General features: G+C 53.9%; 2 protein-coding genes and 1 long non-coding RNA gene across 3 annotated transcripts in view; all 3 read right to left on the bottom strand.

Annotated features, from left to right (window-relative positions):
- The window catches only part of TIMP2 (TIMP metallopeptidase inhibitor 2), a 52,012-nt gene that overhangs the window by 14,359 nt on the left and 13,574 nt on the right, over positions 1-24,079 (bottom strand). The gene's annotated exons all lie outside the window — the stretch shown is intronic.
- On the bottom strand, positions 12-10,257 carry LOC137212491 (uncharacterized). The gene is made up of 3 exons (XR_010937525.1): positions 9,708-10,257; positions 5,741-5,816; positions 12-561 (listed from the first exon to the last, which is right to left on the bottom strand). It is a non-coding gene; the product is annotated as an uncharacterized lncRNA (long non-coding RNA).
- CEP295NL (CEP295 N-terminal like) lies at positions 10,346-23,879 on the bottom strand. Its single transcript, XM_067714462.1, is given in 4 exon segments — positions 10,346-14,837; positions 14,839-16,079; positions 16,082-16,189; positions 16,192-23,879. Coding segments are annotated over 4 exon segments (1,683 nt in total). The 5' UTR covers positions 16,343-23,879; the 3' UTR covers positions 10,346-14,654.

Raw genomic sequence — 24,079 nt, 5'->3', positions numbered from 1 at the left:
AAAGACAGAGAGGTGAGCAGAGTCCCCGAAAGACTGTCCTGGCTCTAAGGAGGGGGCAAGGGGCAGCAGGGAGGTGGGAGGTGAGGGGCAAGATGACCCCAGCCCTGGGTACAGCATCAGACTCCATCCCGAGGGGGAGACTAGGAGTGAAGCTAGAGCCCTCTGTCGACAGGGCGCCAGAGCAGAAGCTCTCGTCCCTCACAACAGGGGGCTGCTGGGGCCGTCACTGATTTGAACAGCAGCTCGCTGTTGATGTCACGCTTGAGTACTCTGGGGCTTTTCTTCTTTCTCCCCAGTGTGTATGTATCTGCGGCTGGGGAAGCAGATAAGCACACTGACTGGTCTGCAGTCCTGATCTCGCAGTTAAGGATGGTGAGAGTCCCCACCCCCCATAGCCAACCGGCAATCAGGCTCTCTTGGGCTGAAGGCTGAGGGGGAGTTACCTACCTACGAGGGGCCCCATCACATTTAGGTTGGGGGTCTTCCATCTAAAAGGTCTATCTCGTCAGCCTCCTAATCTGTCCTCAACGTGTCCCTGAGAGATGTCGCAGGGATGATTCTCTGTAATAACACATACTCTATCAGAGGCACGGCAGAGGAAGGTTGAACATTTAAACTGTTGAACGGGGGGAGGAGACATTCAAGAGCAACTCTAGCAGACATAAGGGACGGATGCCGAGGAAAAAGGCCAAACAGAAAGAAGGATGATCCTGGAACGTGACACGAGATGAAGGAGAGGGGAAGAGATCAGTCTGGGAAGGTTCCGGAATGTTCCCTGGGGCCTGAGGCTGCTCGAGAGCCATGCACCCCAGGGCTTCCTAGTAGCAATTAAGCCCAGACTCCGCTCCAACCCATAACCTGACGGGGCGCGGATCAGCGGTTCACCCTGTCACGGGCAGAGCCCTCCCTTTTTTCATTTCGAGGCTTATCAGCTGGTAGCACGGCCTGTTTTAATGGCTTTAAAAGCTTTGTCCTGGGCTTCCCTGGCGCAGCGGTTGAGAGTCCGCCTGCCGATGCAGGGGACACGGGTTCGTGCCCCGGTCCGGGAGAATTCCACATGCCGCGGAGCGGCTGGGCCCGTGAGCCATGGCCGCTGAGCCTGCGCTGTTCAGGGTCATGCTGGATGAGGGTCACGTGAGTGTGGGTGTGAGCAAAATAAAGAAACAAGGAGCAGACAGGCTCAGAGGCACCTCCCACCTCCACTCCCCAATGGGCAGCTGGAATCTCAGAGCCCCCAGGCAGGGCTGTCTTTTCCCGTAGAGCAGGGAGGCCCAGGCACACGGATCCCCATCTGTGTCCATCCCCCTGGACCCCTGAAATGCGCTCTGGATCCCAGCCTGGCACCAGAGCCCCACGCCACAGCCCCAGCGCCCCACCCAGGCCCAAACCCATCCTTATTTTTCCTTCTGTCGGCGCTGAGTCATGACTGGCCAAGGCCACAGGTTCCTGTTTCCCAGGCTGAGCCTGGCCCCAACCTACAAAGCCACATCTAGGAAATGCCACCCTAAAACAGAGGGCCTTGCCCTTGGTAGCTGGTCAACCTGATCCCAGCGTCTCCTCCCACCCCCCACCCATCCTCCCTCCGCAGCACATGTTATCTTTTCTCAGTCACGTCCCGTGCAGCTCAAACATCTTTTTCGGCCGCACACTGCCCTCGTCTAAAACAGAAGACCCTGTGCAGCCTGGCGCCAGCCAGTGACTATTTCGGCTGCCGTGGTGGACCCCCACTCTTGCTGTTCCGCCAGTCCATAATACTCCCTGAATCTGAACCTGCTCAGGGGTGTCCATACCTCTAGACAGGCAAGTTTCTTCTGCCTTGAATGCCATCTCCCTCTCTCTGCCTGGAGAACGTCCTTCAAGACCCAGCTGAAATAGCCCTTCCCCATCTTCCCTCAGGGAAATCCTGTCCTCCCGCAGCACTTGGTATATTCCGCAACTCTCATCCACTCTGCTGTAAACATCTGTACCCATCTGCTCAGGGCCCTGGGAGCTTCTAACAGACAGAAGCTATGCTCTAACCACAGAACAGTTAGGGCTCACTATTTGCTGAGCTGACCCTGAGATACTTGGACGGCAGCACAGGTTAGGTTTGTCTTGGTCCCTCTTACGACCTGCCTCATCTATACCTTATTGCAATGCTGCACAGAAAGGTGTTTATGCAAATCAGTAAACATCAGGTTAGTCCTGTCCTAAGTTTGCTCTTCCGCGGCATCATCCTCAGCTCATGACATCAAATGAACCAGGAACATCCAAAGGAGATGACAGTTCTAAAAGGAGCAGTGCTGCCAGATTTTACTATGGTACGCCTAGTTCTGCATTGCTTTTACTATGGTGCGCCTAGTTCTGCATTGCTGTTACTATGGTGCGCCTAGTTCTGCATTGCTTTTACTATGGTGCGCCTAGTTCTGCATTGCTTTTACTATGGTGCGCCTAGTTCTGCATTGCTGTTACTATGGTACGCCTAGTTCTGCATTGCTTTTACTATGGTGCGCCTAGTTCTGCATTGCTGTTACTATGGTGCGCCTAGTTCTGCATTGCTGTTACTATGGTGCGCCTAGTTCTGCATTGCTGTTACTATGGTACGCCTAGTTCTGCATTGCTTTTACTATGGTGCGCCTAGTTCTGCATTGCTTTTACTATGGTGCGCCTAGTTCTGCATTGCTTTTACTATGGTGCGCCTAGTTCTGCATTGCTTTTACTATGGTGCGCCTAGTTCTGCATTGCTTTTACTATGGTGCACCTAGTTCTGCATTGCTTTTACTATGGTGCGCCTAGTTCTGCATTGCTTTTACTATGGTGCGCCTAGTTCTGCATTGCTGTTACTATGGTGCGCCTAGTTCTGCATTGCTTTTACTATGGTTGCGCCTAGTTCTGCATTGCTTTTACTATGGTGCGCCTAGTTCTGCATTGCTGTTACTATGGTGCGCCTAGTTCTGCATTGCTTTTACTATGGTGCGCCTAATTCTGCATTGCTTTTACTATGGTGCGCCTAGTTCTGCATTGCTGTTACTATGGTACGCCTAGTTCTGCATTGCTGTTACTATGGTGCGCCTAGTTCTGCATTGCTGTTACTATGGTGCGCCTAGTTCTGCATTGCTTTTACTATGGTGCGCCTAATTCTGCATTGCTGTTACTATGGTACGCCTAGTTCTGCATTGCTTTTACTATGGTGCGCCTAGTTCTGCATTGCTTTTACTATGGTGCGCCTAGTTCTGCATTGCTTTTACTATGGTGCGCCTAGTTCTGCATTGCTGTTACTATGGTGCGCCTAGTTCTGCATTGCTTTTACTATGGTGCGCCTAGTTCTGCATTGCTTTTACTATGGTGCGCCTAGTTCTGCATTGCTGTTACTATGGTTGCGCCTAGTTCTGCATTGCTTTTACTATGGTGCGCCTAGTTCTGCATTGCTTTTACTATGGTACGCCTAGTTCTGCATGCTTTTTGGAACTTTTTGGCACTGCTTTTCAGAGGTCCAGCACCCTGCACAATGCTTACTGCATTATAGGTGTTCAATAAACACACTGCTGGCCATTAGAAAATAAGCAAAAACTCAAAACTACAATGAGGTACCACTGCACATCAGTCAGAATGGCCATCATTAAAAAGTCTACAAATAACAAATGCTGGAGAGGGTGTGGTGAAAAGGGAACCCCCCTACACTGTTGGTGGGAATGTAAATTGGCGCAGCCACCATGGAGAACAGTATGGAGATTCCTCAAAAACTAAAAATAGGGCTTCCCTGGTGGCACAGTGGTTGAGATCCGCCTGCCAATGCAGGGGACACGGGTTCGTGCCCCGGTCCGGGAAGATCCCACATGCCGTGGAGCGGCTGGGCCCGTGAGCCATGGCCTCTGAACCTGCGTGTCTGGAGTCTGTGCTCCGCAGCGGGAGAGGCCACAACAGTGAGAGGCCCGCGTACCGCAAAAAAACCCCCAAAAAACCAAAAACTAAAAATAGAGTTGCCATATGATTGAGCAATCCCACTCCTGGGCATATATCTGGAGAAAACTATAATTCAAAAAGATACAAGTACCCCTGGGCTTCCCTGGTGGCACAGTGGTTAAGAATCCGCCTGTCAATGCAGGGGACACGGGTTCGAGCCCTGGTCCAGGAAGATCCCACATGCCACGGAGCAACTAAACCCATGTGCCACAACTACTGACCCTGTGCTCTAGAGCCCATGAGCCACAACTACTGAGCCTGAATGCCACAACTACTGAAGCCCACATACCTAGAGCCTGTGCTCTGCAACAAGAGAAGCCACCCAATAAGAAGCCCATGCACCACAATGAAGAGAAGCCCCCACTAGCTGCAACTAGAGAAAAGCTCACGTGCAGCAACAAGAACCCAATGCAGCCAAACAAACAAACAAACAAACAAACGATGAAAGCAGCTTTATATTCATAGTAGCACTATTCACAACAGCCAAGACATGGAAACAATCTGAATGTCCATCGACAGATGAATGGATAAAGAAGATGTGGTACATATATACAATGGAGTACTACTCAGCCATAAAAAAGAATGAAGTAATGCCATCTGCAGCAACATGGATAGACCTAAAGATGATCATACTAAGCAAAGTAAGTCAGACAGAGAAAGACAAACACCATATGATATCACTTATATGTGGAATCTAAAATATGACACAAATGAACATATCTATGAAACAGAAACAGACTCGCAGACATAGAGAACAGACTTGTGGTTGCCAAGGGGGAGGTGGGGAGGGATTGGGAGGTTGGGATTAGCAGATGCAAACTATTATATACAGGATGGATAAACAACAAGGTCCTACTGTAGAGCACAGGGAAGTATATTCCATATCCTGTGATAAATCATAATGGAAAAGAATATGAAAAATAATATATATATATATAACTGAATCACTTTGCTGTACAGCAGAAATTAGCAACATTGTAAATCAACTATACATCAATAAAATTAAAAAGAAAAGAAAAGAAGCAAAAACTACTCCCCAACAGCCAAGAGACTCCATTCCATTCCACACATCAAGGTCCATGAATTTTTCTCTTATAAAATCTCCTACGGCTCCCAGGCAGTCTGAGTTCTTAATTGAAAGGGGGCAGCAGTGGGGCTCCATCCTGCTGTAGCCCCTCCCTGCTGTGTAGCCTCAGGGAAGTTCCCTGACCTCCCTGGGACTCAGCTGCTCACATCGGAAATGGAGACACCGCCGCCAGTATCTGCACACCATCAAGGTGTGGGAGGACTAAGAGATGGGGGGCACGTGATGCGGTGCCTGACACACGATGCAGGTGTAGCTCAGGACAGAACAAACACAGCACCTCGGGGACTTCCCTGGTGGCGCAGTGGTTGAGAATCCACCTGCCAACGCAGGGGACATGGGTTCGATCCCTTGTCCGGGAAGATCCCACATGCCACGGAGCAACTAAGCCCATGCGCCACAACTACTGAGCCCACATGCCACAACTACTGAAGCCCGCGCGCCTAGAGCCCGTGCTCCGCAACAAGAGAAACCACTGCAGTGGGAAGCCTGTGCACTGCATCGAAGATCAGCCCCTTCTCACCACAAATAGAGAAAGCCCTCGTGCAGCAACAAAGACCCAATGCAGCCAAAAATAAATGAATAAACAAACAAAAAAAAAGAAATGGAAGGAAAGAAAGTGAAGCAAGAGAGAATAGAAAGCCCAGTTCTATGGAAACCTTCCCCAAAGTGTCAACACCCTCCAACCACGAAAGAGAGATGCTGGGCACACACCTGTCCACGTAGGTGCGAGGGATCCACAGCGCTGAGCTGCTCAGGGCAGCAGGTACCATCTGGGCTCAGCACCACTCTGCATGGGGTGGGGGGGGGAGGACACAGGCAAAGCATCGGCTGATGAATTGATCACAGCCAGAGGTTCCCACAGGCAAGTTACAGAGAGGAGACCTGAGGGGCCTCACAGGGGAGGGAGGGCGGGGCAGCAGCGCACAGTGGACCCCAGCCAACTCGGCTGCGGACATCCCGACCCTCAGCTTTCTGCCCCCGGCACGAGCCAGAGTGGGGACTGTCTTCCATGCCAAGCTCAGAGTTCCGAGTTGGACTGTCTTTTAAGTATAAATCCAAAAAGCATGGGCCCCCTCCTGTTGCCCAAAGGGAAAAAGGGGTAAAGTGTGGAAAGGTCTTCAGTAACAGTCCCTGCCTTCAAGGAGATCCAACACAGGCAGGAAGATAGATGATGGACAGGAAAACCAAGAAGCACACTCTTTCCAACTGCCAGTGGCGGACAGAGGAGGAGGCAAGAAGAGCTTTCCAGAAACGTGTTCCCTGCACCTAGCACAATGGGCATAACCCTGAGCTCCAGACTGGAGGCCGCTCCAAGTGAGGGATGGGCCTCTCTGAGTCCCAGGCCATTTAAAGGACAGGGCTGGGGAGAAGCAAAGAGACCCAAAGAATCTGGGAAGAAGTTAAAATGGAGGCATGGACTCATGTTTACCAAACACCTACTGCATGCTGGGCCTGGTGTTTGGCCCTGGGTTGCGGGATCAGTCTAGGTCCTGTCCACCCCCCGAGTGAGCAGCTCTGCTCCACCATCCTGCCCCTGGGGAACCAGAGGCAGCAGTAGGAGGCAGTCTTTATAAAGATTCCTGTTCGAACCGCTTTGGACGCAAAAATGATGGCCTCTCCCTGGGCTGCTCAGATTTTTTCTTCTTTCTCTTCTGCCGTTAACACAACATCTGGGTTTGAGATCAAGGGTGATACACTGGCTGATGAATTCACTGCCAGATGTTGGCTACTGGAATGCACAGCCGTGGACTTAATTCAAAGCACAAGCAACCGCAGAGCCCCTGCCCCCACCCCTCAGGCTGTGGACACCACATGACGTCACTTCCCCCGCTAGGAGCCTGCAAAAACAATCCCTAGTCCACCCAGCCAGATTTGGGATGGAAAAGAACGGGGTGGGTGGAAAGTCAAGGTTGCGGACGACGATCCAAAGAACACAGGCTATGTTCAGACTCCAAGAGGTGACAACAGCCCAGGCGAAACCAACGGAGGCCAGACTGTGCCACTGCCCTGGGGCGAGGGGACAGGGAGGAGGCTGGCAGGAAACCTTGGGTGTCCCCAGCATACCCTGTGGCCAGGGCCGGTCCAGAGGAGCAGCACAGTCGACCAGCCCAGGCCAATTTAAGTCTCTCCCACACCCTGCCAACGTCTCAGTCCTCGTGTGTCTGCAGACCTTATCGGGGAAGCAATGGAGATGAACAACAAGCCAAGGACATAGTCTATGGGGGAGCCAGGCCCCAAAAGAGAACTGCCTGTCAGAAGTTCATTTATTTCACACTGAAATAAACTGAATTATCCTGACTGTCTTCCCACGGGCCCAACTTCTCTCCAGAGGAATGCCATGTGCTACACGTGCGAACGTATCCTGTAGGACCCTTCCCAACGGGGCTACGCTGCTCGGCGTGGGCTCCCGACCCCAGAGCACGGTAAAACTGTGGATTCAGGACTCTGACTTTTAGACATTCACGGCCTTGCACCAACACACTCAACACCCCAGAATCCCCAGACCCCAGAGCCTGCCCAGGCAGAGCTTCCGGCGCAGGGAAAAATCACGGGCCTGCCTGCAACAGGTGCGGGAATCTCCAGGATTCGGAAAAACATCTAAATACAAGGTCAAAACCCTGACCCGGGCTTCCCTGGTGGTGCAGTGGTTGAGAGTCCGCCTGCCGATGCAGGGGACACGGGTTCGTACCCCAGTCTGGGAAGACCCCAAATGCCGCAGAGCGGCTGGGCCCGTGAGCCATGGCCACTGAGCCTGTGCGTCCAGACCCTGTGCCCTGCAACGGGAGAGGCCACAACAGTGAGAGGCCCACATACTGTGAAAAAAAAAAAAAAAAAACAAACCCTGAACCATCTGAGTCTTATGTGTCTGCACTGACTCAGGGCAGCAAGGGTGCCTCAGCAGCAGCAGAGGCCACCGTCACCTCCCCGCCCACCTACTGCAGCCTCCAGCTCAGATCTGGAAGGGGCGCCCAGCGAGACAGGCATTAACACGGACCTCGCCGCCCTACTCTTCAGTCTTGGTCGCAGCCTCGTGGAAAACGCCCAGTGGTCCCTCCGGTGAGGCGCACACGGTCTCAAAGCCATCCGCTGTGCGGGAGAGGTCAGGGGCTTTCGACTGGCCGGCACATTTGCCAAAGACCCTACTGGCCCCAATCAAGAGTGGGTGGGGGCCGCTCTGCTGCTGTGCCTGGAACGCGAGCCCTGGTTTGAGAGTAGAGGGTCACTTGGTCCGTTTCCTTGTCTCTGGGAAAAACTACACGCCAACCATTTCAGAGGAACTCAGAAAGCAACGATTTTGTCCCACACAAGACCCAGCCCCCACTTACTCCAGGCCACGCTTCGGACCCCCAGCTCTCCAGGTGTGCTCTGCACTGCTGGGGTACTTGGGGAGGGCTGGAGGGTTCCACACTCTTGTCCACACTCTCCAGAGAAGGGACAGCACGAGGGTAGACATCTACACCCTCAAATCACAGAGCTACCAAAGTCCTCGCTTAATGCCCGCAGCTACATCCCGAGGCTGCCTCTTGGGATGAGTCTCTTGTCCCTTTAGGGTGGACACAGTGACACTGTATGGCTGGTTGAGCTGGCGGAGGCCCCTTAACCTTTGAATTTTGATGAACTTGCCCCAAGTCCCAGAGGGTGGACTGGGCTGCCTCCAACCCGGCCACCACTAGCCCTTAAGGGTAGAGTCAGAAATGAGGGGCGCCCCACTTCCTGCGCCCACACCCCAGACACACAGCCTGCTGCTCTGCCCCACGAAAGCTGTAATGAAGTGATCATGCTTTTCAGAGCCCTGCTCTGGATTACTGAGGGATGCCTAACTGCTTACAAGTAACTAAACCATCTCAGTGGGCTGTGGGGAGCATGATAAAGACACTGTGAGCCTTTGCAGTGGGCTGCATCCGCTTCTTTGGGGTGGGGGGCAGACCGCACCAGCTACAGGGCCAGGGGGCGGGTGGATGATGATTTAGAAAGAGGGTCGTGCTCACATGGACTGCAGACCGCTGGGACTCCCCAGGTTTCGGGGCCACGCCCCCCCCCCCAACAGAACGGCACGTGGAAACGGGATGTGGCCGAGCAGCCTGGGAGATGTCACAAGGAATGCATGGCGTCAGTGCTGGCCTGGTGCCCAGAAGGCCGTGGGAGCATCTAGCCCCACCTGCCCCTCTGGCCTCACTGTGCACCCAGCCTTCACCTTTCCAGCTGCCCCATGGTGGACATGGCCCTGGGGGCTCTCCCCAAGCACTCAGCTCTGCCTTCCCTGGCCTCAATGCCAGGTCCCGTTCAGCCAGGGGTGGAGCAGACCTCCTCCAAATTCGCTGCTTTCAGGGAAATGAAGTAATTAAAAACAGCCCTGTGATGATGCAGGGAACCGAGGGCTTCTTCCATCCCTGGAGCAGCTGTGAGAGACCAGACCCCCCCCCCAGGTCCCCCAAACCTCCCCAACCCCAGGAGCCAACAGATGTCCGCGGCAGGGCTGTGGTGTCCAGTGTGAGGGCAAGACTTGGCCAGCGTGACTCAGGCCAGGGTCAAAAACGCCTGGAATGACAACTGCTCAGAGCAGATGTGTTTTTTCAGGAGTTGAGGGTGGGGCAGGGAGAGTGACGGGTGCAGGACAGACAACAGGAAACAGCAGTACAGCCCCAGCCCTGGTCCACGCTGCCCATGAGCCCAGTACCGGGGGATCTGCCAGGCCTGCCCAGGGCTGTTCAAGATTCTAGCACGTACACGTGAGCCGCTGTCCACTGGATGCCCCGTCTCCATGGAGACCAGCTCTCCCATCTCCATTTCCTGTCCCTTTGCTTTGGCTCCCCTTGGGAGCAGGAGGGAAGCATCTCTAAAAGCGCCTTGGTGATGCAGAGAGAAGCTGCAGCACTCACTGCCCAGCTTCCACGCTGCCCTCCCGACCCCCCAGGACCCAGATAGGACCCCTGACTCAAGCCCTGCCACCTTTCCCCCCTTTTCCCTGCGGGCCCAGCAGGATCTCATGCCAGAGGCCTTGGTCACGGTCTCCGAAGCCTTGGGCTCGGGCCCTTCCCATTCACGTGCTGCTGAATCATTTGAAAAAAATGCATCCCGCTCCTGGGAGGATTTGCTGAGAACAGTGCGGCTTTGTGGAGGGAACTGCTGCTCTGCACTTTCTCCGCCAAGACCCCAAGAAGGAGCCAAGCTCAGTCCTGCAAGCCCAAGCCTGGAGCCCGGAGAGGGGGCAGGGGCAGGACCAGGCGGGGCAGGGGGCGGGGGGGGGGGCAGGGAGAGATGCTGAGAGGATTCCCGCCCCCCCAGCGATCCCTCCCCACCCACAGGCTGAGGAAGGGGCTGGACGGACAGCTAAGAAGTGAGGGGCAGCAGACAAGGGTCCTGTCCTCACGCTGCTGCTGGTGGGCCGTGACCTCGGGCAGGTCTCCCCTTCTAGGATGCCTCGTTTTGGGGCGTGAACACTCGAGTGCCGGGCCTGTGGCTCAGGCCCCCGTCCGCATGGACAGAGCAGCAGCAGTGGCCCTGGCGTGGGACGTTGAGGCATGTGGTCTGTGGGCCGACTCCAATCCACGGCATTTCTCAGGAGCCAGGAGCAGCGATGGAAAGGCTGGAACCCCAGAGCCACCCTCCCAGCTGCCAGTGTGGAGGGAAGCTGGGTGCACAGGCTGGGCAGTTCACGCCCCCTCTCCTCGGCTAGTCGTCGTTAGCTTAGCAAGTAAGAGCCCAGGTGGCAGCCCAGCTGCCCCTCGGAGCGGGTGGTGTGTGGTGTGCAGTCCACCCAGCCTCCCGTCTCCAGCCAGGACGAGGGTGGGCTGCACTCCGCCATCAGCTCTTAATCATGTCTCCATCACGTGGAGGCAAGAAGCTGCCCGCACCTCAAGGCTTGAAAGAGGGTCCCCTGCCCTCCACCCCAACTTGAAAAACCTATTTTCCCATTATTTTCCATTTCTGAGATTCTGGATGTCCTCATACCCACTACAACCTCACACCTGGCTGGGCAGTGTGTGGGGGGGTGGACAGGCATAAGGACCCTCAGGGCAGCACACATGGAACGCGGGGTCACATCCAAACCGAGGGTGCCCACCGGCCCCTCCAGGGCTGGAGCAGGCACACTGTTGAGGGAGAACTTCTGTCCCTGCTTCCGAAGTGTCCTGGTCCTTGTCGGTCACTGCTGGCCCGCACCTGCCTGCGGACAGCGGACCTCGCAGCAGGTACCACCGGCGCCGTCTTCCGCCTATGGATCCCTTGGGCAAATGGAAGGCCTGTCCACCAGCAGGCCAGCCACGGAGGCCTTCCCTAGCGGCTGCCGTCTGGGGAGGACTCACTGGCTGGGCCGCAAGGAAGTGACCTGACAACACAGAGTGAAACAGGAACAGGGTAGCTGCCCCCAAAAGTGGGGGGATGAATCACAAAACCAGGGGAAAGTTCTAGAAGATGCAGTTTCAGAGAAGAAGAGCCCATGAGGGAGGGAGGGAGGACGCATGGGGAAGGCCGCTGGGCGAGGACCCTTTAGCAGGAGGCACCGTGTCGGGGTCCCCACTGCCCCCTGGCAGTACTGGGCGGAACCCTTCCAGGTGGCGCTGTCCCAGGGCCCTGGGCACCATAGTCATGTCAAAGTGACCGACAGGGAGTGAAGGCAGTGTCTTCTGGGATCCCAGCCCACCCCCTGGGTACCAAAGAGAGATGGAAGTTACCGGTGACATCATCTCTATCGGGAATCACTGGAGGGTCAGCTCTTTTTGTGGGCGGCGGGCGGGGGTAGTCCTGGAGGGCTGTTTCATTACCCACGTCACTGACCTGGGCAAGGGGGTACCCTGGCCCGCCCCCCTTCAGCCTTCTGCAGGACAGGTGGGAAAGGGCAGGGCGTCTCATCCAGCTTCCAGGGGACAGTGTGGGAGTGACAGGCCAGGCAGAGTTAAGTCAGCCTCCACCACGTCTCGCTGCCCATCCCCCACACCTACTTTTAGCTCAAGTGTGGCCAAGAAGGGACAATTCCTCACCTAGAACACACGGGCCACAAACATGACCTCTGAAAGTGGAAACAAAAATAACGCACTTAAAGGCAGGCTTGCCCCTTCATTAGGCTGCGGCTTCCAGCCCGAGTCATGAGGATCTCATTACTCAGTGTTTGGGTCCCATCGTGGCCACGGCTTTAAACCCAGTGATCCCACGGCACCCCCTCCACCCTCAGACTGAGGTGATCCCGTAGTGGCAGACGGGAGTTCCAGCTGAGCAGCCGCTAAAGGCCAGGGCCCCTCCCCGCAGGGAATCCTCATTTGGCCTGGGAGTGACAAAGCTCTCTTGGCCCCAGGACTTTTTTCGTATTCACTGTTGGGCTCAGACCAAACTGGTGAGCAGCTCTGCAGCCCTGACCCAGAGCAGCTCTGCAGCCTTGACCCGCTATTCCGGAAGCAGGTGAGAGAAACCGGGCTGGGATCAAACATTCTCTCCACCTAAAATGGAAAAGCCACAGACAGTGGAGGCTCACACGATGGAGACGTGAGATGGTGGAAGGTTCCTCACTCAAGCTATTGATTTTAAAACAAAACTGAAAAACAAACAAACAAACAAAAAACACCTTGTGGGATGCCATTACTGCTCCATACAAATGGTCGCATTCAGGGGCTGTGGGCTCGATGCTCAGAGACACATTTCCGGTCAGTCACCCCACCTCTCTGAGCATCCCTCTATCACCCTCTGTCATTGTGGTCACTTGTTACCTATATCCTCCACTAGAACATGTCCTGTGTGTGTGTTGTTCACTGTTCAGCTCCAGTGACGTGGGGCAGTGTCTGTCACTCAGTACTTGCAAAGGAAAAACAGTATAATATCAGGTCAACATTTTCCAGGGACCCAAAAAAAAGGTGAAAATGGGAAGAAAAGGAGGGATGGGACCTTTCCCACACCTACATCCCAGCTGTGGTGTTCAAACATTCCCAAAGCACTTTTTGATGCCAGGCCTTCTGATCCAAATGCATTAGGGACGTAGTTCACTTTTGGGGAACTGGCACAAAACAGAAGCAGCTATGGAAAGAAGGCTCAGAGGGTCACATGCTATGACGCTGTGGCAAAAATGACACCTATGTGTGACACGAATGAACTAACTATGCTGGGTCCAAAAACGCTTCCAAAAGACCACACATGATATAATATCCTTTTTATAGGGTTCAAGCAGAAGTAAAACTAAACAATACAGGCTGTGTTCGGGTTGTAGTGAAGTGCAGGGACAACTCCCGAGTTCAGCGGGTGTGCGATACAGCTAAGGAGGAACAGCGTAGAGAAGAGGGAAGCAGCACACAGATAAAGCTGGTTTTCAGCAAACATTCCAGATCTTGGGTTTGGGTGGTAGGCTCACAGTTGTTCATTATATTGTCTATATATGGATGGGCTGGGGTCGCAGCAGATGCTGCCTTCACTCTGTTGGTCACTTTCACACGGCTGGGCTATGATGCCAAACATCAATAAGATTAAAAAAAAGGCCATTGATGGCCCAATGATGCCAACATATCATGAATGAAGAGGATTTATCCCACCCGGTGCATCTGAGGTCCTTGGGAGGGAGGGACGGAGGGAGGGAAGGAACATCTCCTTCATATGGTAAGTCCAGGGGTCAGTTAGCTCTGGCCCAAGGGCCAAAGCCTGCCTACCACCTATTTTTGTAAATAAAAGTCTTATTGGAAGTCGGTCACACCCATTCATTTATGTGTTGTCTGTGGCTGTCTTCCAGCTGCAAAGGCAGGCGTAGAGTAGTTGCTGGAGACCGTATGGCCAGCAAAGCCTAAAATGCTTACTATTGGCTCTTTGCAGAAAAGATTTGTCCACCCCCATTCCAACCCCTAAGTATGTAACAGGCAGATAAAACCCCACCCAGTGTAGGGTCTCCACAATTGCCAAGGCTTCTGGATCAGAGGTAAAGCTGGAGGGTAGGGAACCTACCAGACACCCTGGTTCCCCCAGCACTGCCAGCCCCAGAAGGAGTCTATAGGGCTGAGTTGCTGGGAACCATTTCCCCCCTCTCTCTCTTTCCTCTTTCTGCCTCTTGCTTCCACCCCCTTCTTTCCCTCCCTCTCCCTCTCCTTTCTCCCTCCCTCCTGCTTTCTAATATTAAAGTTATAAGAATGTTACTGATGTCCTATTAAATGATGTTGGTTTGAAAGACTAAAAGATTTTTGTTAAATCTCTCCATTAACGTCTCAGCCACTGGCTAAGCAACAAATGATGTATCTTTTGAAACTGCGCCCGTCTGACCTTGCATGCCCCTCAAAGTCCAGTGTTCATTTCGCCAAAACATCTGAAGCACTTAAATGTACCTGGTGTTTCCATCTGTGCTGTGGCACGTGAAAACAGCCTCAGCTCCGGGACACACCTTTGTGCTACAATGGCCAGACCCTCCTACCGCGCCCCACATGTTCGTGCTAAGGAGTCTTCCTGAATTGGACTTAGTTTTAAAGGCGAGACTGGCAATAAGTATGATTCCTGCAGAGGAATTCGCTCCAAAGGATGGAAGGATGACTGATGGCCCATTTTAAAGAGGCTACAGGTTTCTGAGCAGATGGTGCAAATACAATCGCACAGACTTGGGTGCCAGCTCTGGCAGAACGCTCAGTTATCAGTGGTGTATTTACCAGGGGCAGGACTCTCGCTTTTAACATATTCCCTGAAACTCTCACAAGCATTTCCTGGCTTCTTCAAGAAACTGCTTGTGCAACTTGTTTTGCTCTAGAATTTGCTGTTGAAGGTCACGGATCATCTGACTGTGCCTGTCATCGTGGACGATGCTGGCCGAGGGGGAAGTGGGGCTGCTGTCATACCCTCCTTTCTTCTCCTGGTCTGGAGGGGGAGTCAGGCTTCCGATGAGCCAGAGAAGCTTGCCTCTGTTCCCTCCTCCCATCTTCCAGCTCTGTCTGGAGGTCGGCCTCCAAGCTCATCTTGGGGTGTCTGACTTGCTCGAGCGAGTCCAGCTGCTTTGGTGTTCTCTGCTCCACCTGCATTTTCTGCTTCTGCCTTGATGCCGTCAAGCCACCTCTGTCTGCCTGTTCTTGCGGGTGAAGCTGAAGGGAGCCCTGCACCAGCGCGTCCGGTCGGGGAGGCTCCTGGCTGGATTGGGGGCTGCACGAGAGCAGGTTCTCTTCATCGACAGATGTCCCTGCCTCGGGAGACCACGGTTTACTGTCATTCTCAAGCACGCACTTGGCCATCCTATGGGATTTTTGGTTCCTGGGCTTGCTTAGTAACTTTTTCAAGCTGGTTCTGGATGGCGTCAGGTGGGCGTCCACCCCCACTGGACTCGCGGGCTCCCCGGCGGGCACCATGTCCATCTCTGCATCTCTTGCATTCCTCTTTCTCTGGCTCTCCCTTCTCCACGCCTGCGTCTCCTCAAAGCCCTGTTCTTCACTGGGGCTCTGATCCATCCCGGACTTGAGATCCAGGTGCAAGTTCAGGTGTTTTCTCAGCTTCCGGTTGGTATCAAACAACAACTCTTCAGAGGCAAACTCCAGCTCTCCCTACCACCTGCTCTCGTCACAGAGCTGTGCCAGCGGTGAGGCCCCCCTTCTGCAGGTCGAGCCGACTGGCCACAGCTGTTCCAGGTCGTCGGCTTCGCCCTCGGGGCTCTGATCCAAACAGTGGTTTTTCGGGCCTTGAAGACAAGCCGTTCGCTTCCCCAGCTGCCTCCTGCCGTCCTGGGCTGTTTCAGTCTCCCGTTCCTCCAGGCATTTGATCTCCCCTACAGCAGCAGGGACCAAGTCTGTCCCTCTGCTCAGCCCAGGGTCAATGGGACGGTGGCCCCCGCCGGTCTTCGTTGAAGGCACGTGTTTTCCTTTACTCCTCTCTGGTGGGCTCAGGGGACAAGGACTCAGGCCCGTGGCTCTGGAGGCTCCCTGCCTCTCCTGGTCCACCGCTCTTCTCCGGGACGTGGTGCCCCAGGGCTGCCGTCAGACCAGCTCTTCCCTGTGTCCCTTCTCTTGCCGCACGGCCACTGTGTGCTTCCTCTCGGCCCTGGGCGACCTGGCTGCTCCTGGCTGGGTCGAGCCCTCTGAGTCAGGTTCATGGTCCTCGGGCAGTCTGCCCGCCACCGCCTCCCCTCCAACAGACGTGCTAAGTACAGCCTCTCCAGGCCTCGGACCTGCTGGCCTGGGGCCTCCTGCTGCTCTGCCTGCAGCTCCTCGGCCAAGCGCTGGGGCAGCTCTTCCACTGCTAGAGGTCCTGTCTCCTCTGCGGGGGCAGGTCTCCTTTCTCTCGGATGTGTAGCAATTGGTGCTTCTGCCTCAAAAGCAAGGCTTTGTTGTCGGGACTGGGGCTCCGCCAAGGGGCTCTCTCCGCGTTTCCTTTCATGTCGGGGGCCTTTGCAGACACCGCTTCGGAGAGAAGGTGGTGTGAACCAAGAGTGGAGGTTCCAGGGCACCAGGGCCGAGGAGCCACAGGTGCTACGGCCGTTTCACGGCAAGCCCACAGGGCAGGAAGATGCACAGCGCTGCCCGGAGCGTTCCGAGCACAGTGAGGCCCTGGAGACAAGGCACATGGGGCTCTGAGTGCAGGACAGGCCGGAGGACGTGACCCTCCAGATCACTCTCCTGACATCTGCCCACGAGGGTCTGTTCTCCGGCTCCCGATCTCTGTCTCACACGCCTTTAATGAGACCCGGCAGAGCAGCTGTTCTCAGTGGGGTGTGGTTTTGCTTCCCAGGGGGACATGTGGCCATGTCTGGAGACAGTTTTGGTTGTCACAACTGGAAGGGGGGGGTGCTACACCCCCCCTCCCTCCAGGACGGTCCCACGACAAACAGGGACCAGGCTCCAGATGTCCAGTGCTAGGTTTAAGACCCCACCTTCGGAGACAAGTTAGAGTTCAGGTGGGGGTGATGCAAATGTCTGGCCCTCTGGAGGGAGCTACTTACAAATGAAAGGAGGAAGCGGTAAAGGAGGAGGAGCCTGCCAGGAAAGGGGTGTGTGTGCGTGTGTGTGTGCGTGTGTAGGGGGAGGTGAGTGTGGGTGAGTGTGCTGACGTGCATGTTTGTACTAGAATTCAGTGCAAACCAGAGAGGAGGTTAAGCTAGTGGTATTTCTTTTCTCACATCTCTTTGGCATCACTCAGGGACACGTGCTCTGCCAGGCCTTCCTAAAGAAGGTGCATTCACACCAAAAAAGAGTATCACTTGCAGCTGATGTCAAAAACGGCCAGATGTGTGGGCTATGGGAGCTGCTTCCTAGGCACTGCGGTCTGCACGGAGCGCTCCTCAACTGTGTGGGTATCCCTTCCCTTCTTTATTTTAGGATGTGCGGAGCCAGGCTGAGCAATTTTAGCCCAAAGTAATGCTGGTCATCAGAAACACAGCTGCATCAGCGGAACAACTAATGTCAACTGTGTGGGCTGCCCTCCGCTTATCTTTTTTACAGTAACCGTTGAGGTAAGGAGTTATTAGCACCCCTGGTTCACGGGTGGGGAAACTGAGGCAGGGAGCAATTAAGAAACTTGACCCAAATCACACAGCTGGCAGACGGCAGCTGCTACTCGGGTAGACCATCTTGTCTTTGACCAATGGTCACATAGCCGCTGGCTCTTGGAAACTATGATGATGCAGTTATACATGTGGAAATGCAGTTAACATCATATTCTACCAGTCTGCCAACCACCACGATAAGCAAGAGGAGAGAGAAAGAGAAAGCTGGGAAATTAAACACAATGGTTGAGATTTTCAACAAAAGCGCCACAGCCATTCAATGGGGGAAAGAGTCATTTTTTTGTTCGTTTTCAACAAACGTTCCTGGGACAGTTGGATATCCACATGCAGAAAAGATTAATTTACACCCTTATCTCATCATATACAAAATTATATACCATATACAGAAATTAAAGTGATCACAGACCTTAAGGTAAGGTCTAAAGCCATAGATGCTTGGAAGGAAACAACTGTATCTTCATGACGTCAGGTTAGGCAAAGATTCTTAGATATAACACCGAAAGCACAAGCAATACAAGAAATTGGTAAGTGTGGCATCATCAGTATTAAAAACCTCTGCACTTCAGAAGACATCGTTAATAAGTGAAAACACAAGACAAGGACTGGAAGGAAATACCTGCAAATCACATATCCAACAAAAGACTTGAATCAGTTTGTATAAACAGCTCTTACAATAACAAGAAGACAAACAATCCAATTTAAAAATGGGCAGGGACTTCCCTGGTGGTGCAGTGGATAAGAATCCGCCTGCCAATGCGGGGGACACCGGTTCGGGCCCTGGTCCAGGAAGATCTCACAAGCCGCGGAACAACAAAGCCCGTGTGCCACAACTACTGAGCCCTCATGCCGCATTTACTGAAGCCCGCGTGCCTAGAGCCCGTGCTCCACAGCAAGAGAAGCCACCGCAATAAGAAGCCCGCGCACCACAAGGAAGAGTAGCCACCGCTCAACACAATCTAGAAAAAGCCTGCGCACAGCAACGAAGACCCAATGCAGCCAAAAATAAATAACTAAATTTATAAAAATAGGCAAAAGGTTGAAATAAACACATCACCAAAGAAGATTTACGTATGGCTAATAAAGCCCATAAAAAGATGTTCAACACCAACACTCATCAGGGAAACGCAAAATGAAGATACCACTTCACACCCACTAGGAAGGCTACAATGAAAAAGACAGGCAATGACGAGACTTGGTGAGGACGTGGGGACATCGGAACCCTCACATGCTGCTGGTGGGGATGCAAAATGGCGCAGCCGCTCTGGAAAACAGTTTGGCAGTTCTATAAGATGGTAAACGTAGATCTACCGTATGACCCAGCAATTGTACTCCACCAAGAAACAGAAGTGCAGAAACTGAGTAACCGTCCCAGCTCACAGGGAGGAGCTGGGTTGGAATCTGGGTCCCAAATGTCAGAGATTGAGCTTTTCCCACCCCTGGGAATGGCCACAGGGGTGTCCAAACAGGTGAGGAGAGGGAGAGCGCTGTGAATGTCTCTTCACCTGTACAGAATGGGGAAACTTGCACCCCAGGATCCAAGGTCTATTTTTGGGCCTGGAGCCACTGGCTCACGCCCCACGTTAACTGGTGACAATGAGCAAAACCTGCACGAGCCTCTCCCACTCTGGAGGGCCCCCACCCACTCGGTCACCCGTTACACCCTGAGCCAGGCCCGTTGGGGTGGGCGCCCCACTGCTGCCCAGGTGGTTTTCCTGGAGACACGCAAATGGATGAAGACCTGAAACATTTGGGTGGTGATCTTAGGGATAAAGCCCGGAAATTAGAGTCAGCTCCCTCGTTCAGGAACTGAAATCCCTGTACCAACCGGCAGAGGCACCCTTGCCCTCTGCCCATGTCCCCAGCTGCCCCATGCCCTCACCTCCAAGCCCTTCCTTGCGCACTGACTTGAGACCAGTGTTCTGAGTGTCAGGGTTCTCTCTCGGGCCTTCTGACCTTGCTCCCCCGAAGCGGGACGGGCTGGCCTGTGCTGGCTGCCTTCAACCCCTCGGGAAGCCGCAGCCCTCTCCTTACAGAAGCTCCACTCAGAGCGGCAGATGGGAGGGACACTGGGCCCATTCTCCTCTCACCCTCTGCGTCCCCGGTGCGTGGAGCCAGCCCGCGGCGGTCACCTGGGTAGTGGCTCAGATGACTTTTCAGCCGAGGCAGACCCCCTCCCAGGCCACCAGGAAGGGCCAGACCCGCAGCAGCCCTCCTGCCTTCTGATCCCTCAATGGAGGCTCCAGGGTACCCCAGGCCGAGGAGGAAGAAAGATGACCACGAAGGAGGCTGGGTGGCGCCCAAACCAGGGGCTCCAATGCCAGGTGGACCGGACTCTGGTCGAAGGGTCTCACCTGAGCCTCCTAACCAGGCTCCCTGTCACTACCCCCGTTCCACCCCACCTGACTCCTCCTCCCCAGCACTATGGCTACAGCCACTGTTCTAACTCGGCCACCTGTGTCACTTGAGCATCTGCAACGGGCCCTGTGCAATCGGCACCAGCAAGTCTCCAAGCATAGCCAGAGGCCACCTGCCTCACGGGTTGCCTGAACTGCTAGTTAAGATGCAGATTTGGAGGCCCGCCCCAGACCGATCCCACCTCTGCCTCAGTGGGGAGGGGCCCAGAAATGCGCTCAGTTAACCATCTCACCAAAGTCAGTCGGGCAGTCCCTGGCCGACAGGCTTGGGAACATTCCAGCAGCTCAGGATCCGGCCCCCCTTCCCCAGCCGGGCATCCCAAATGCCCCTGACCCAGGTCCAACACCTTCACTGTGCTCGTGCCCGTCCTTCTTCCTCAAAGAAAGCCCCCCCTCATTCTACCCACCCACCTCTCCCCAGCCCTGTTCTGGTTCTTCCTCCCTGACAAGGCCGCCCCTGATTTCCGCAGCAACAGGAAAATGCTCCCGTTTTACTCCGGGGCCCACAGATTCAACGCCCCAGGGACACGGTTTAGCACATTTTCTTTTGAAACATTTAATAGCTATAAAAGGGCTCCTAGAGCTTCCCTGGTGGCGCAGTGGTTGAGAGTCCGCCTGCCGATGCAGGGGACGCGGGTTCGTGCCCCGGTCCGGGAAGATCCCACATGCCGCGGAGCGGCTGGGCCCGTGAGCCATGGCCGCTGAGCCTGCGCGTCCGGACCCTGTGCTCCGCAACGGGAAGAGGCCACAACAGTGAGAGGCCCGCGTATTGCCAAAAAAAAAAAAAAGGGCTCCCAATTAGCTGGCATGGCCAGAGAGAACATTTCCATATAAGTAAAGCTTACTCTTTCATGTGTAAAGTTAAACATTTCTCGTCTCCTGAGAGCGCACAGAAGGGATATAATTTGACCTTCTTACAACTCTGGATTATCTTTAGAACTATAATATAGAGAATCCCTCAAGGGCTTTTAAGATATATAGGACCCCCACTAAAAAAATCATGTGTACATATGTGTGTGTATATATATATATATATATATATATATATATATATATATATATATATATATATATATATGACAGAGTTCCTCTAAACTAAATGATCCCTGAATATAATTTGGAGTTTTTAAGTGTACTTCTTATAGCTTCCTCCGTAGTTGTAACTTTCTGTCTGTGTGTCTGACAGCACCCTATCCCCCTTTTCTCATACGGCTTCTAAACTGCTATGACGTGGGACCCACACAAAGCAGTGTCTTAAAAGTGTGTCTAAAGCAAGAAGAGTAGAGGCTGGGGCCCTGGCGGGCTTTCCATGAGTCAAGTACACGAGCGTCTGAATCCATGGCCACCAGCTCTGGATGCGATGTCCCCGGCACTCAATCACCCACAGGGAGATGGAAAACCAGCCGTGCTGCTGGCATGCAAGCCTTCAGCTCAGATTTTTCACAGGCTTGAACCCCTGGCCAAATCTAACAAGGCCAAGCATACTGGGAAAACATCTACAACCCACACATGGGTCCCCACATCCGACCCTGCCAGTGCCAAGTGGAGAATGTAGCTCCGAAGGAGCAAAGCTGGAGACGAGAGGGTCTGAGCCGGCTGTGAGCTCAGTCGGCAGAGACCGTGGTCACCAAAAGAGCCAATGCGATCGTTACCTGTGTTGCTAGAAACGCCTAAAACAAGCAGGGTAATGGTCCAGCCCAGCCCCTGCACAGGTGAGACTCACCTGGACATTCCCGGCCGCAACGTGAAAGAGGCACTTGGAGGAACACCCACCCTGTTCCCACCCCATGGGATGCGTGAAGATCAAACGGGATGGCCTGCAAGTTTTAAAATCAAAATACAACTATCGAAATTTTTAGGGGGACTTCCCTGATGGTCCAGGGGTTAAGACTCCACGCTTCCAATCCCTGGTCGGGGAACTAAGATCTCACATGCCACGCGGTGCGGCAAAAAACAAAAAAGAAAGAAAAGAAATTATTAGGAATTCACCTAATGAGAAATACACACTAAATGAGAATTACACTTTTACTAAATAAGGAGAAAATCTGAGTAAGGGAGAGGTATGTCTTCCCAGATATGGTTCAGAAAGGCAGAGAGTGGTTAAGGATGGGAAGAAGGGTCTCAGAGTTCAGGAGGAGAATGAAAACAAAAACAGGTCATAGGAAGGAAAGTCCTAAGAGTCTAGAACAGTGTACTCTGGTGGTTCAGAGTATTGACTAACTGTGTGACCTAGCACAGGTTTCTTAACTCTGGGTGCCTCAGTCTCTGTTCATCCGTAAAACGGGGATAATAACAGCAACACCCATCATCTACACAGATGCTAGCGCTCATCACCATCAGAAACACCCACATCCTTGGCAAGCTGCTTGGGGAAGAGGGTGGTACTTACTGTGCGTGTCTCCAGATGCCTGGACCAGACCACCAAGAACACATTACAGGGAGGCAGAAATTGGCCCGGGTGGAAAGAAGCACTTTCTACAGGGTTGTCTTGAAATCACTGGGCTGACTTGGTAGGTAGTGAGACACCCATCACTGGAGGCATCCGAGCCAAGCCCAGATAAAACAAACATCAGAAACATTTTAAACTCCATTTCTCTGAGTTCTAGCTGCTAGAAATACACTTTGTGACACCCAGTGTGCTGCCCAGAGCTTCCACTTTTGCTCACTTCCTGACTCTCCCTCAGTTAAGTTCCAGAGTAGTGGTTCATAAAGCCGGCTGGGTGTTAGACCAGCTGCATCAGAATCACCTGGTGGGGAGGTGATCACGGTAGACTATGCGTCCTGGCCAGGCCCCGCCACACGTTTTTCCACCCGAATCCTGGGGTGGGGTTTGCGAATCTGCATGTTTAACCATCTCCCTGATGCACACTCAGGATAAGGACAGTTCTAGAAGGCTGAGATGGCCGGGCAGCCAGCCTCTAGGAGAACAAGCCCTTGTCATCTTGTCTCCGTTACCTCCCCGACCAGCTTCATTAAGACAGACATGAGGCACAGGCTCTTCCAAACTCACAGGAGATACCAGGCTAGCTGGGGGGCTGCTTATGGCTGATCCAACTGGCGCCTTACTAAATGTCTCTTGACGATGTCATCTGCTTTCCCTCCAGCCTTACTACTGCAGCTACCCCACCTAGGTCAGGGGTCCCCAGTGCCAACAACTGTTCTTGTTGTATGATGATCTCCCCCCCCAAACCACCACATTCACTCCCAACCCCATCCCACCAGCTTCCACTGCCCATCCTCCCCGATCCAACTGTATATGCAGAACCCCGTGGTGCAAGGACTTTCAAATTAGCCTTTTGGCATGTGTCCTGGACACCCTTACTGGCCCACTTCCCAAGGCGCCCTCACCAAACCACTGGGCACAGAAAGAAGTCCACCCTCACAATGGATAAGGGGGCAGGGACACAACAAGAACCTCAGCCCTGGGTGCTCTGCATTGGGTCTCTGGGGCCCACTGACCAAAGGTGGCTGGAATCGCAGCTCCCCACCTCCACCAGCAGCCCAGCACCCGCCCCAGCTGGTGAACTCTGGCAGCCGCTGCCATGGGAACAACAGAGCTGTTGTGCTCTGACATCAGAGCTGGGGTGAACTCAGGGACAGTGACGAGCCAGCCAGAGGACGAGCACCTGTCAGCACACCTGTTGTGAGTCCACCGATCACAAAGATTTGGCTCAAACAGCTGGGGTGATGCGCAGAGGGATGGCCACCTCGGGGGCCCCGTGAAGATGCCTGACGTGCGCGTGCTTTCGGTGTTTAAAGACGGTCTGGCAGGGAGAAAATCCTTCCTGTCCCAGCCTGGCAGCACGGTGACGTTCCTCATCGGGGTGTCACTCTTCTGAGCTGTTGCACCTCAAGGTCAGGGCTTCCCGACAACGCTGGCCACCCCTCCTCCCACAGGGAGGGCGTCTGGTCCCACTCAGGTTGGGGATATCTGCCCCTCCAGGATCCACTGTTGAGCTGAGCCGACTGGAGGTGGGGGGAAGGAATGCTGGCCTGGGGCCCCCATGTCACCCACCCACCCACCCATCCACCCAAAATAAGAAATAGGACATGCCTGACCTCGTTTCTAGGGCTAAGGGCACCCTCCACAAATTTGACAATTGAGAAATTTAGTTTGGGGAACATGATAACAGCCCCAAAATGTCAAAGCAACCGATCTCAGGGTTTGCTTTCTCACGAAAGTCAACAGCAGGGACT

Source organism: Pseudorca crassidens, chromosome 19, assembly GCF_039906515.1.
Source record: "Pseudorca crassidens isolate mPseCra1 chromosome 19, mPseCra1.hap1, whole genome shotgun sequence".
Taxonomy (NCBI): Eukaryota; Metazoa; Chordata; class Mammalia; order Artiodactyla; family Delphinidae; genus Pseudorca; species Pseudorca crassidens.
Note: the sequence above shows the minus strand (reverse complement) of the source record. Positions and strands in the feature narration are given on the sequence as shown.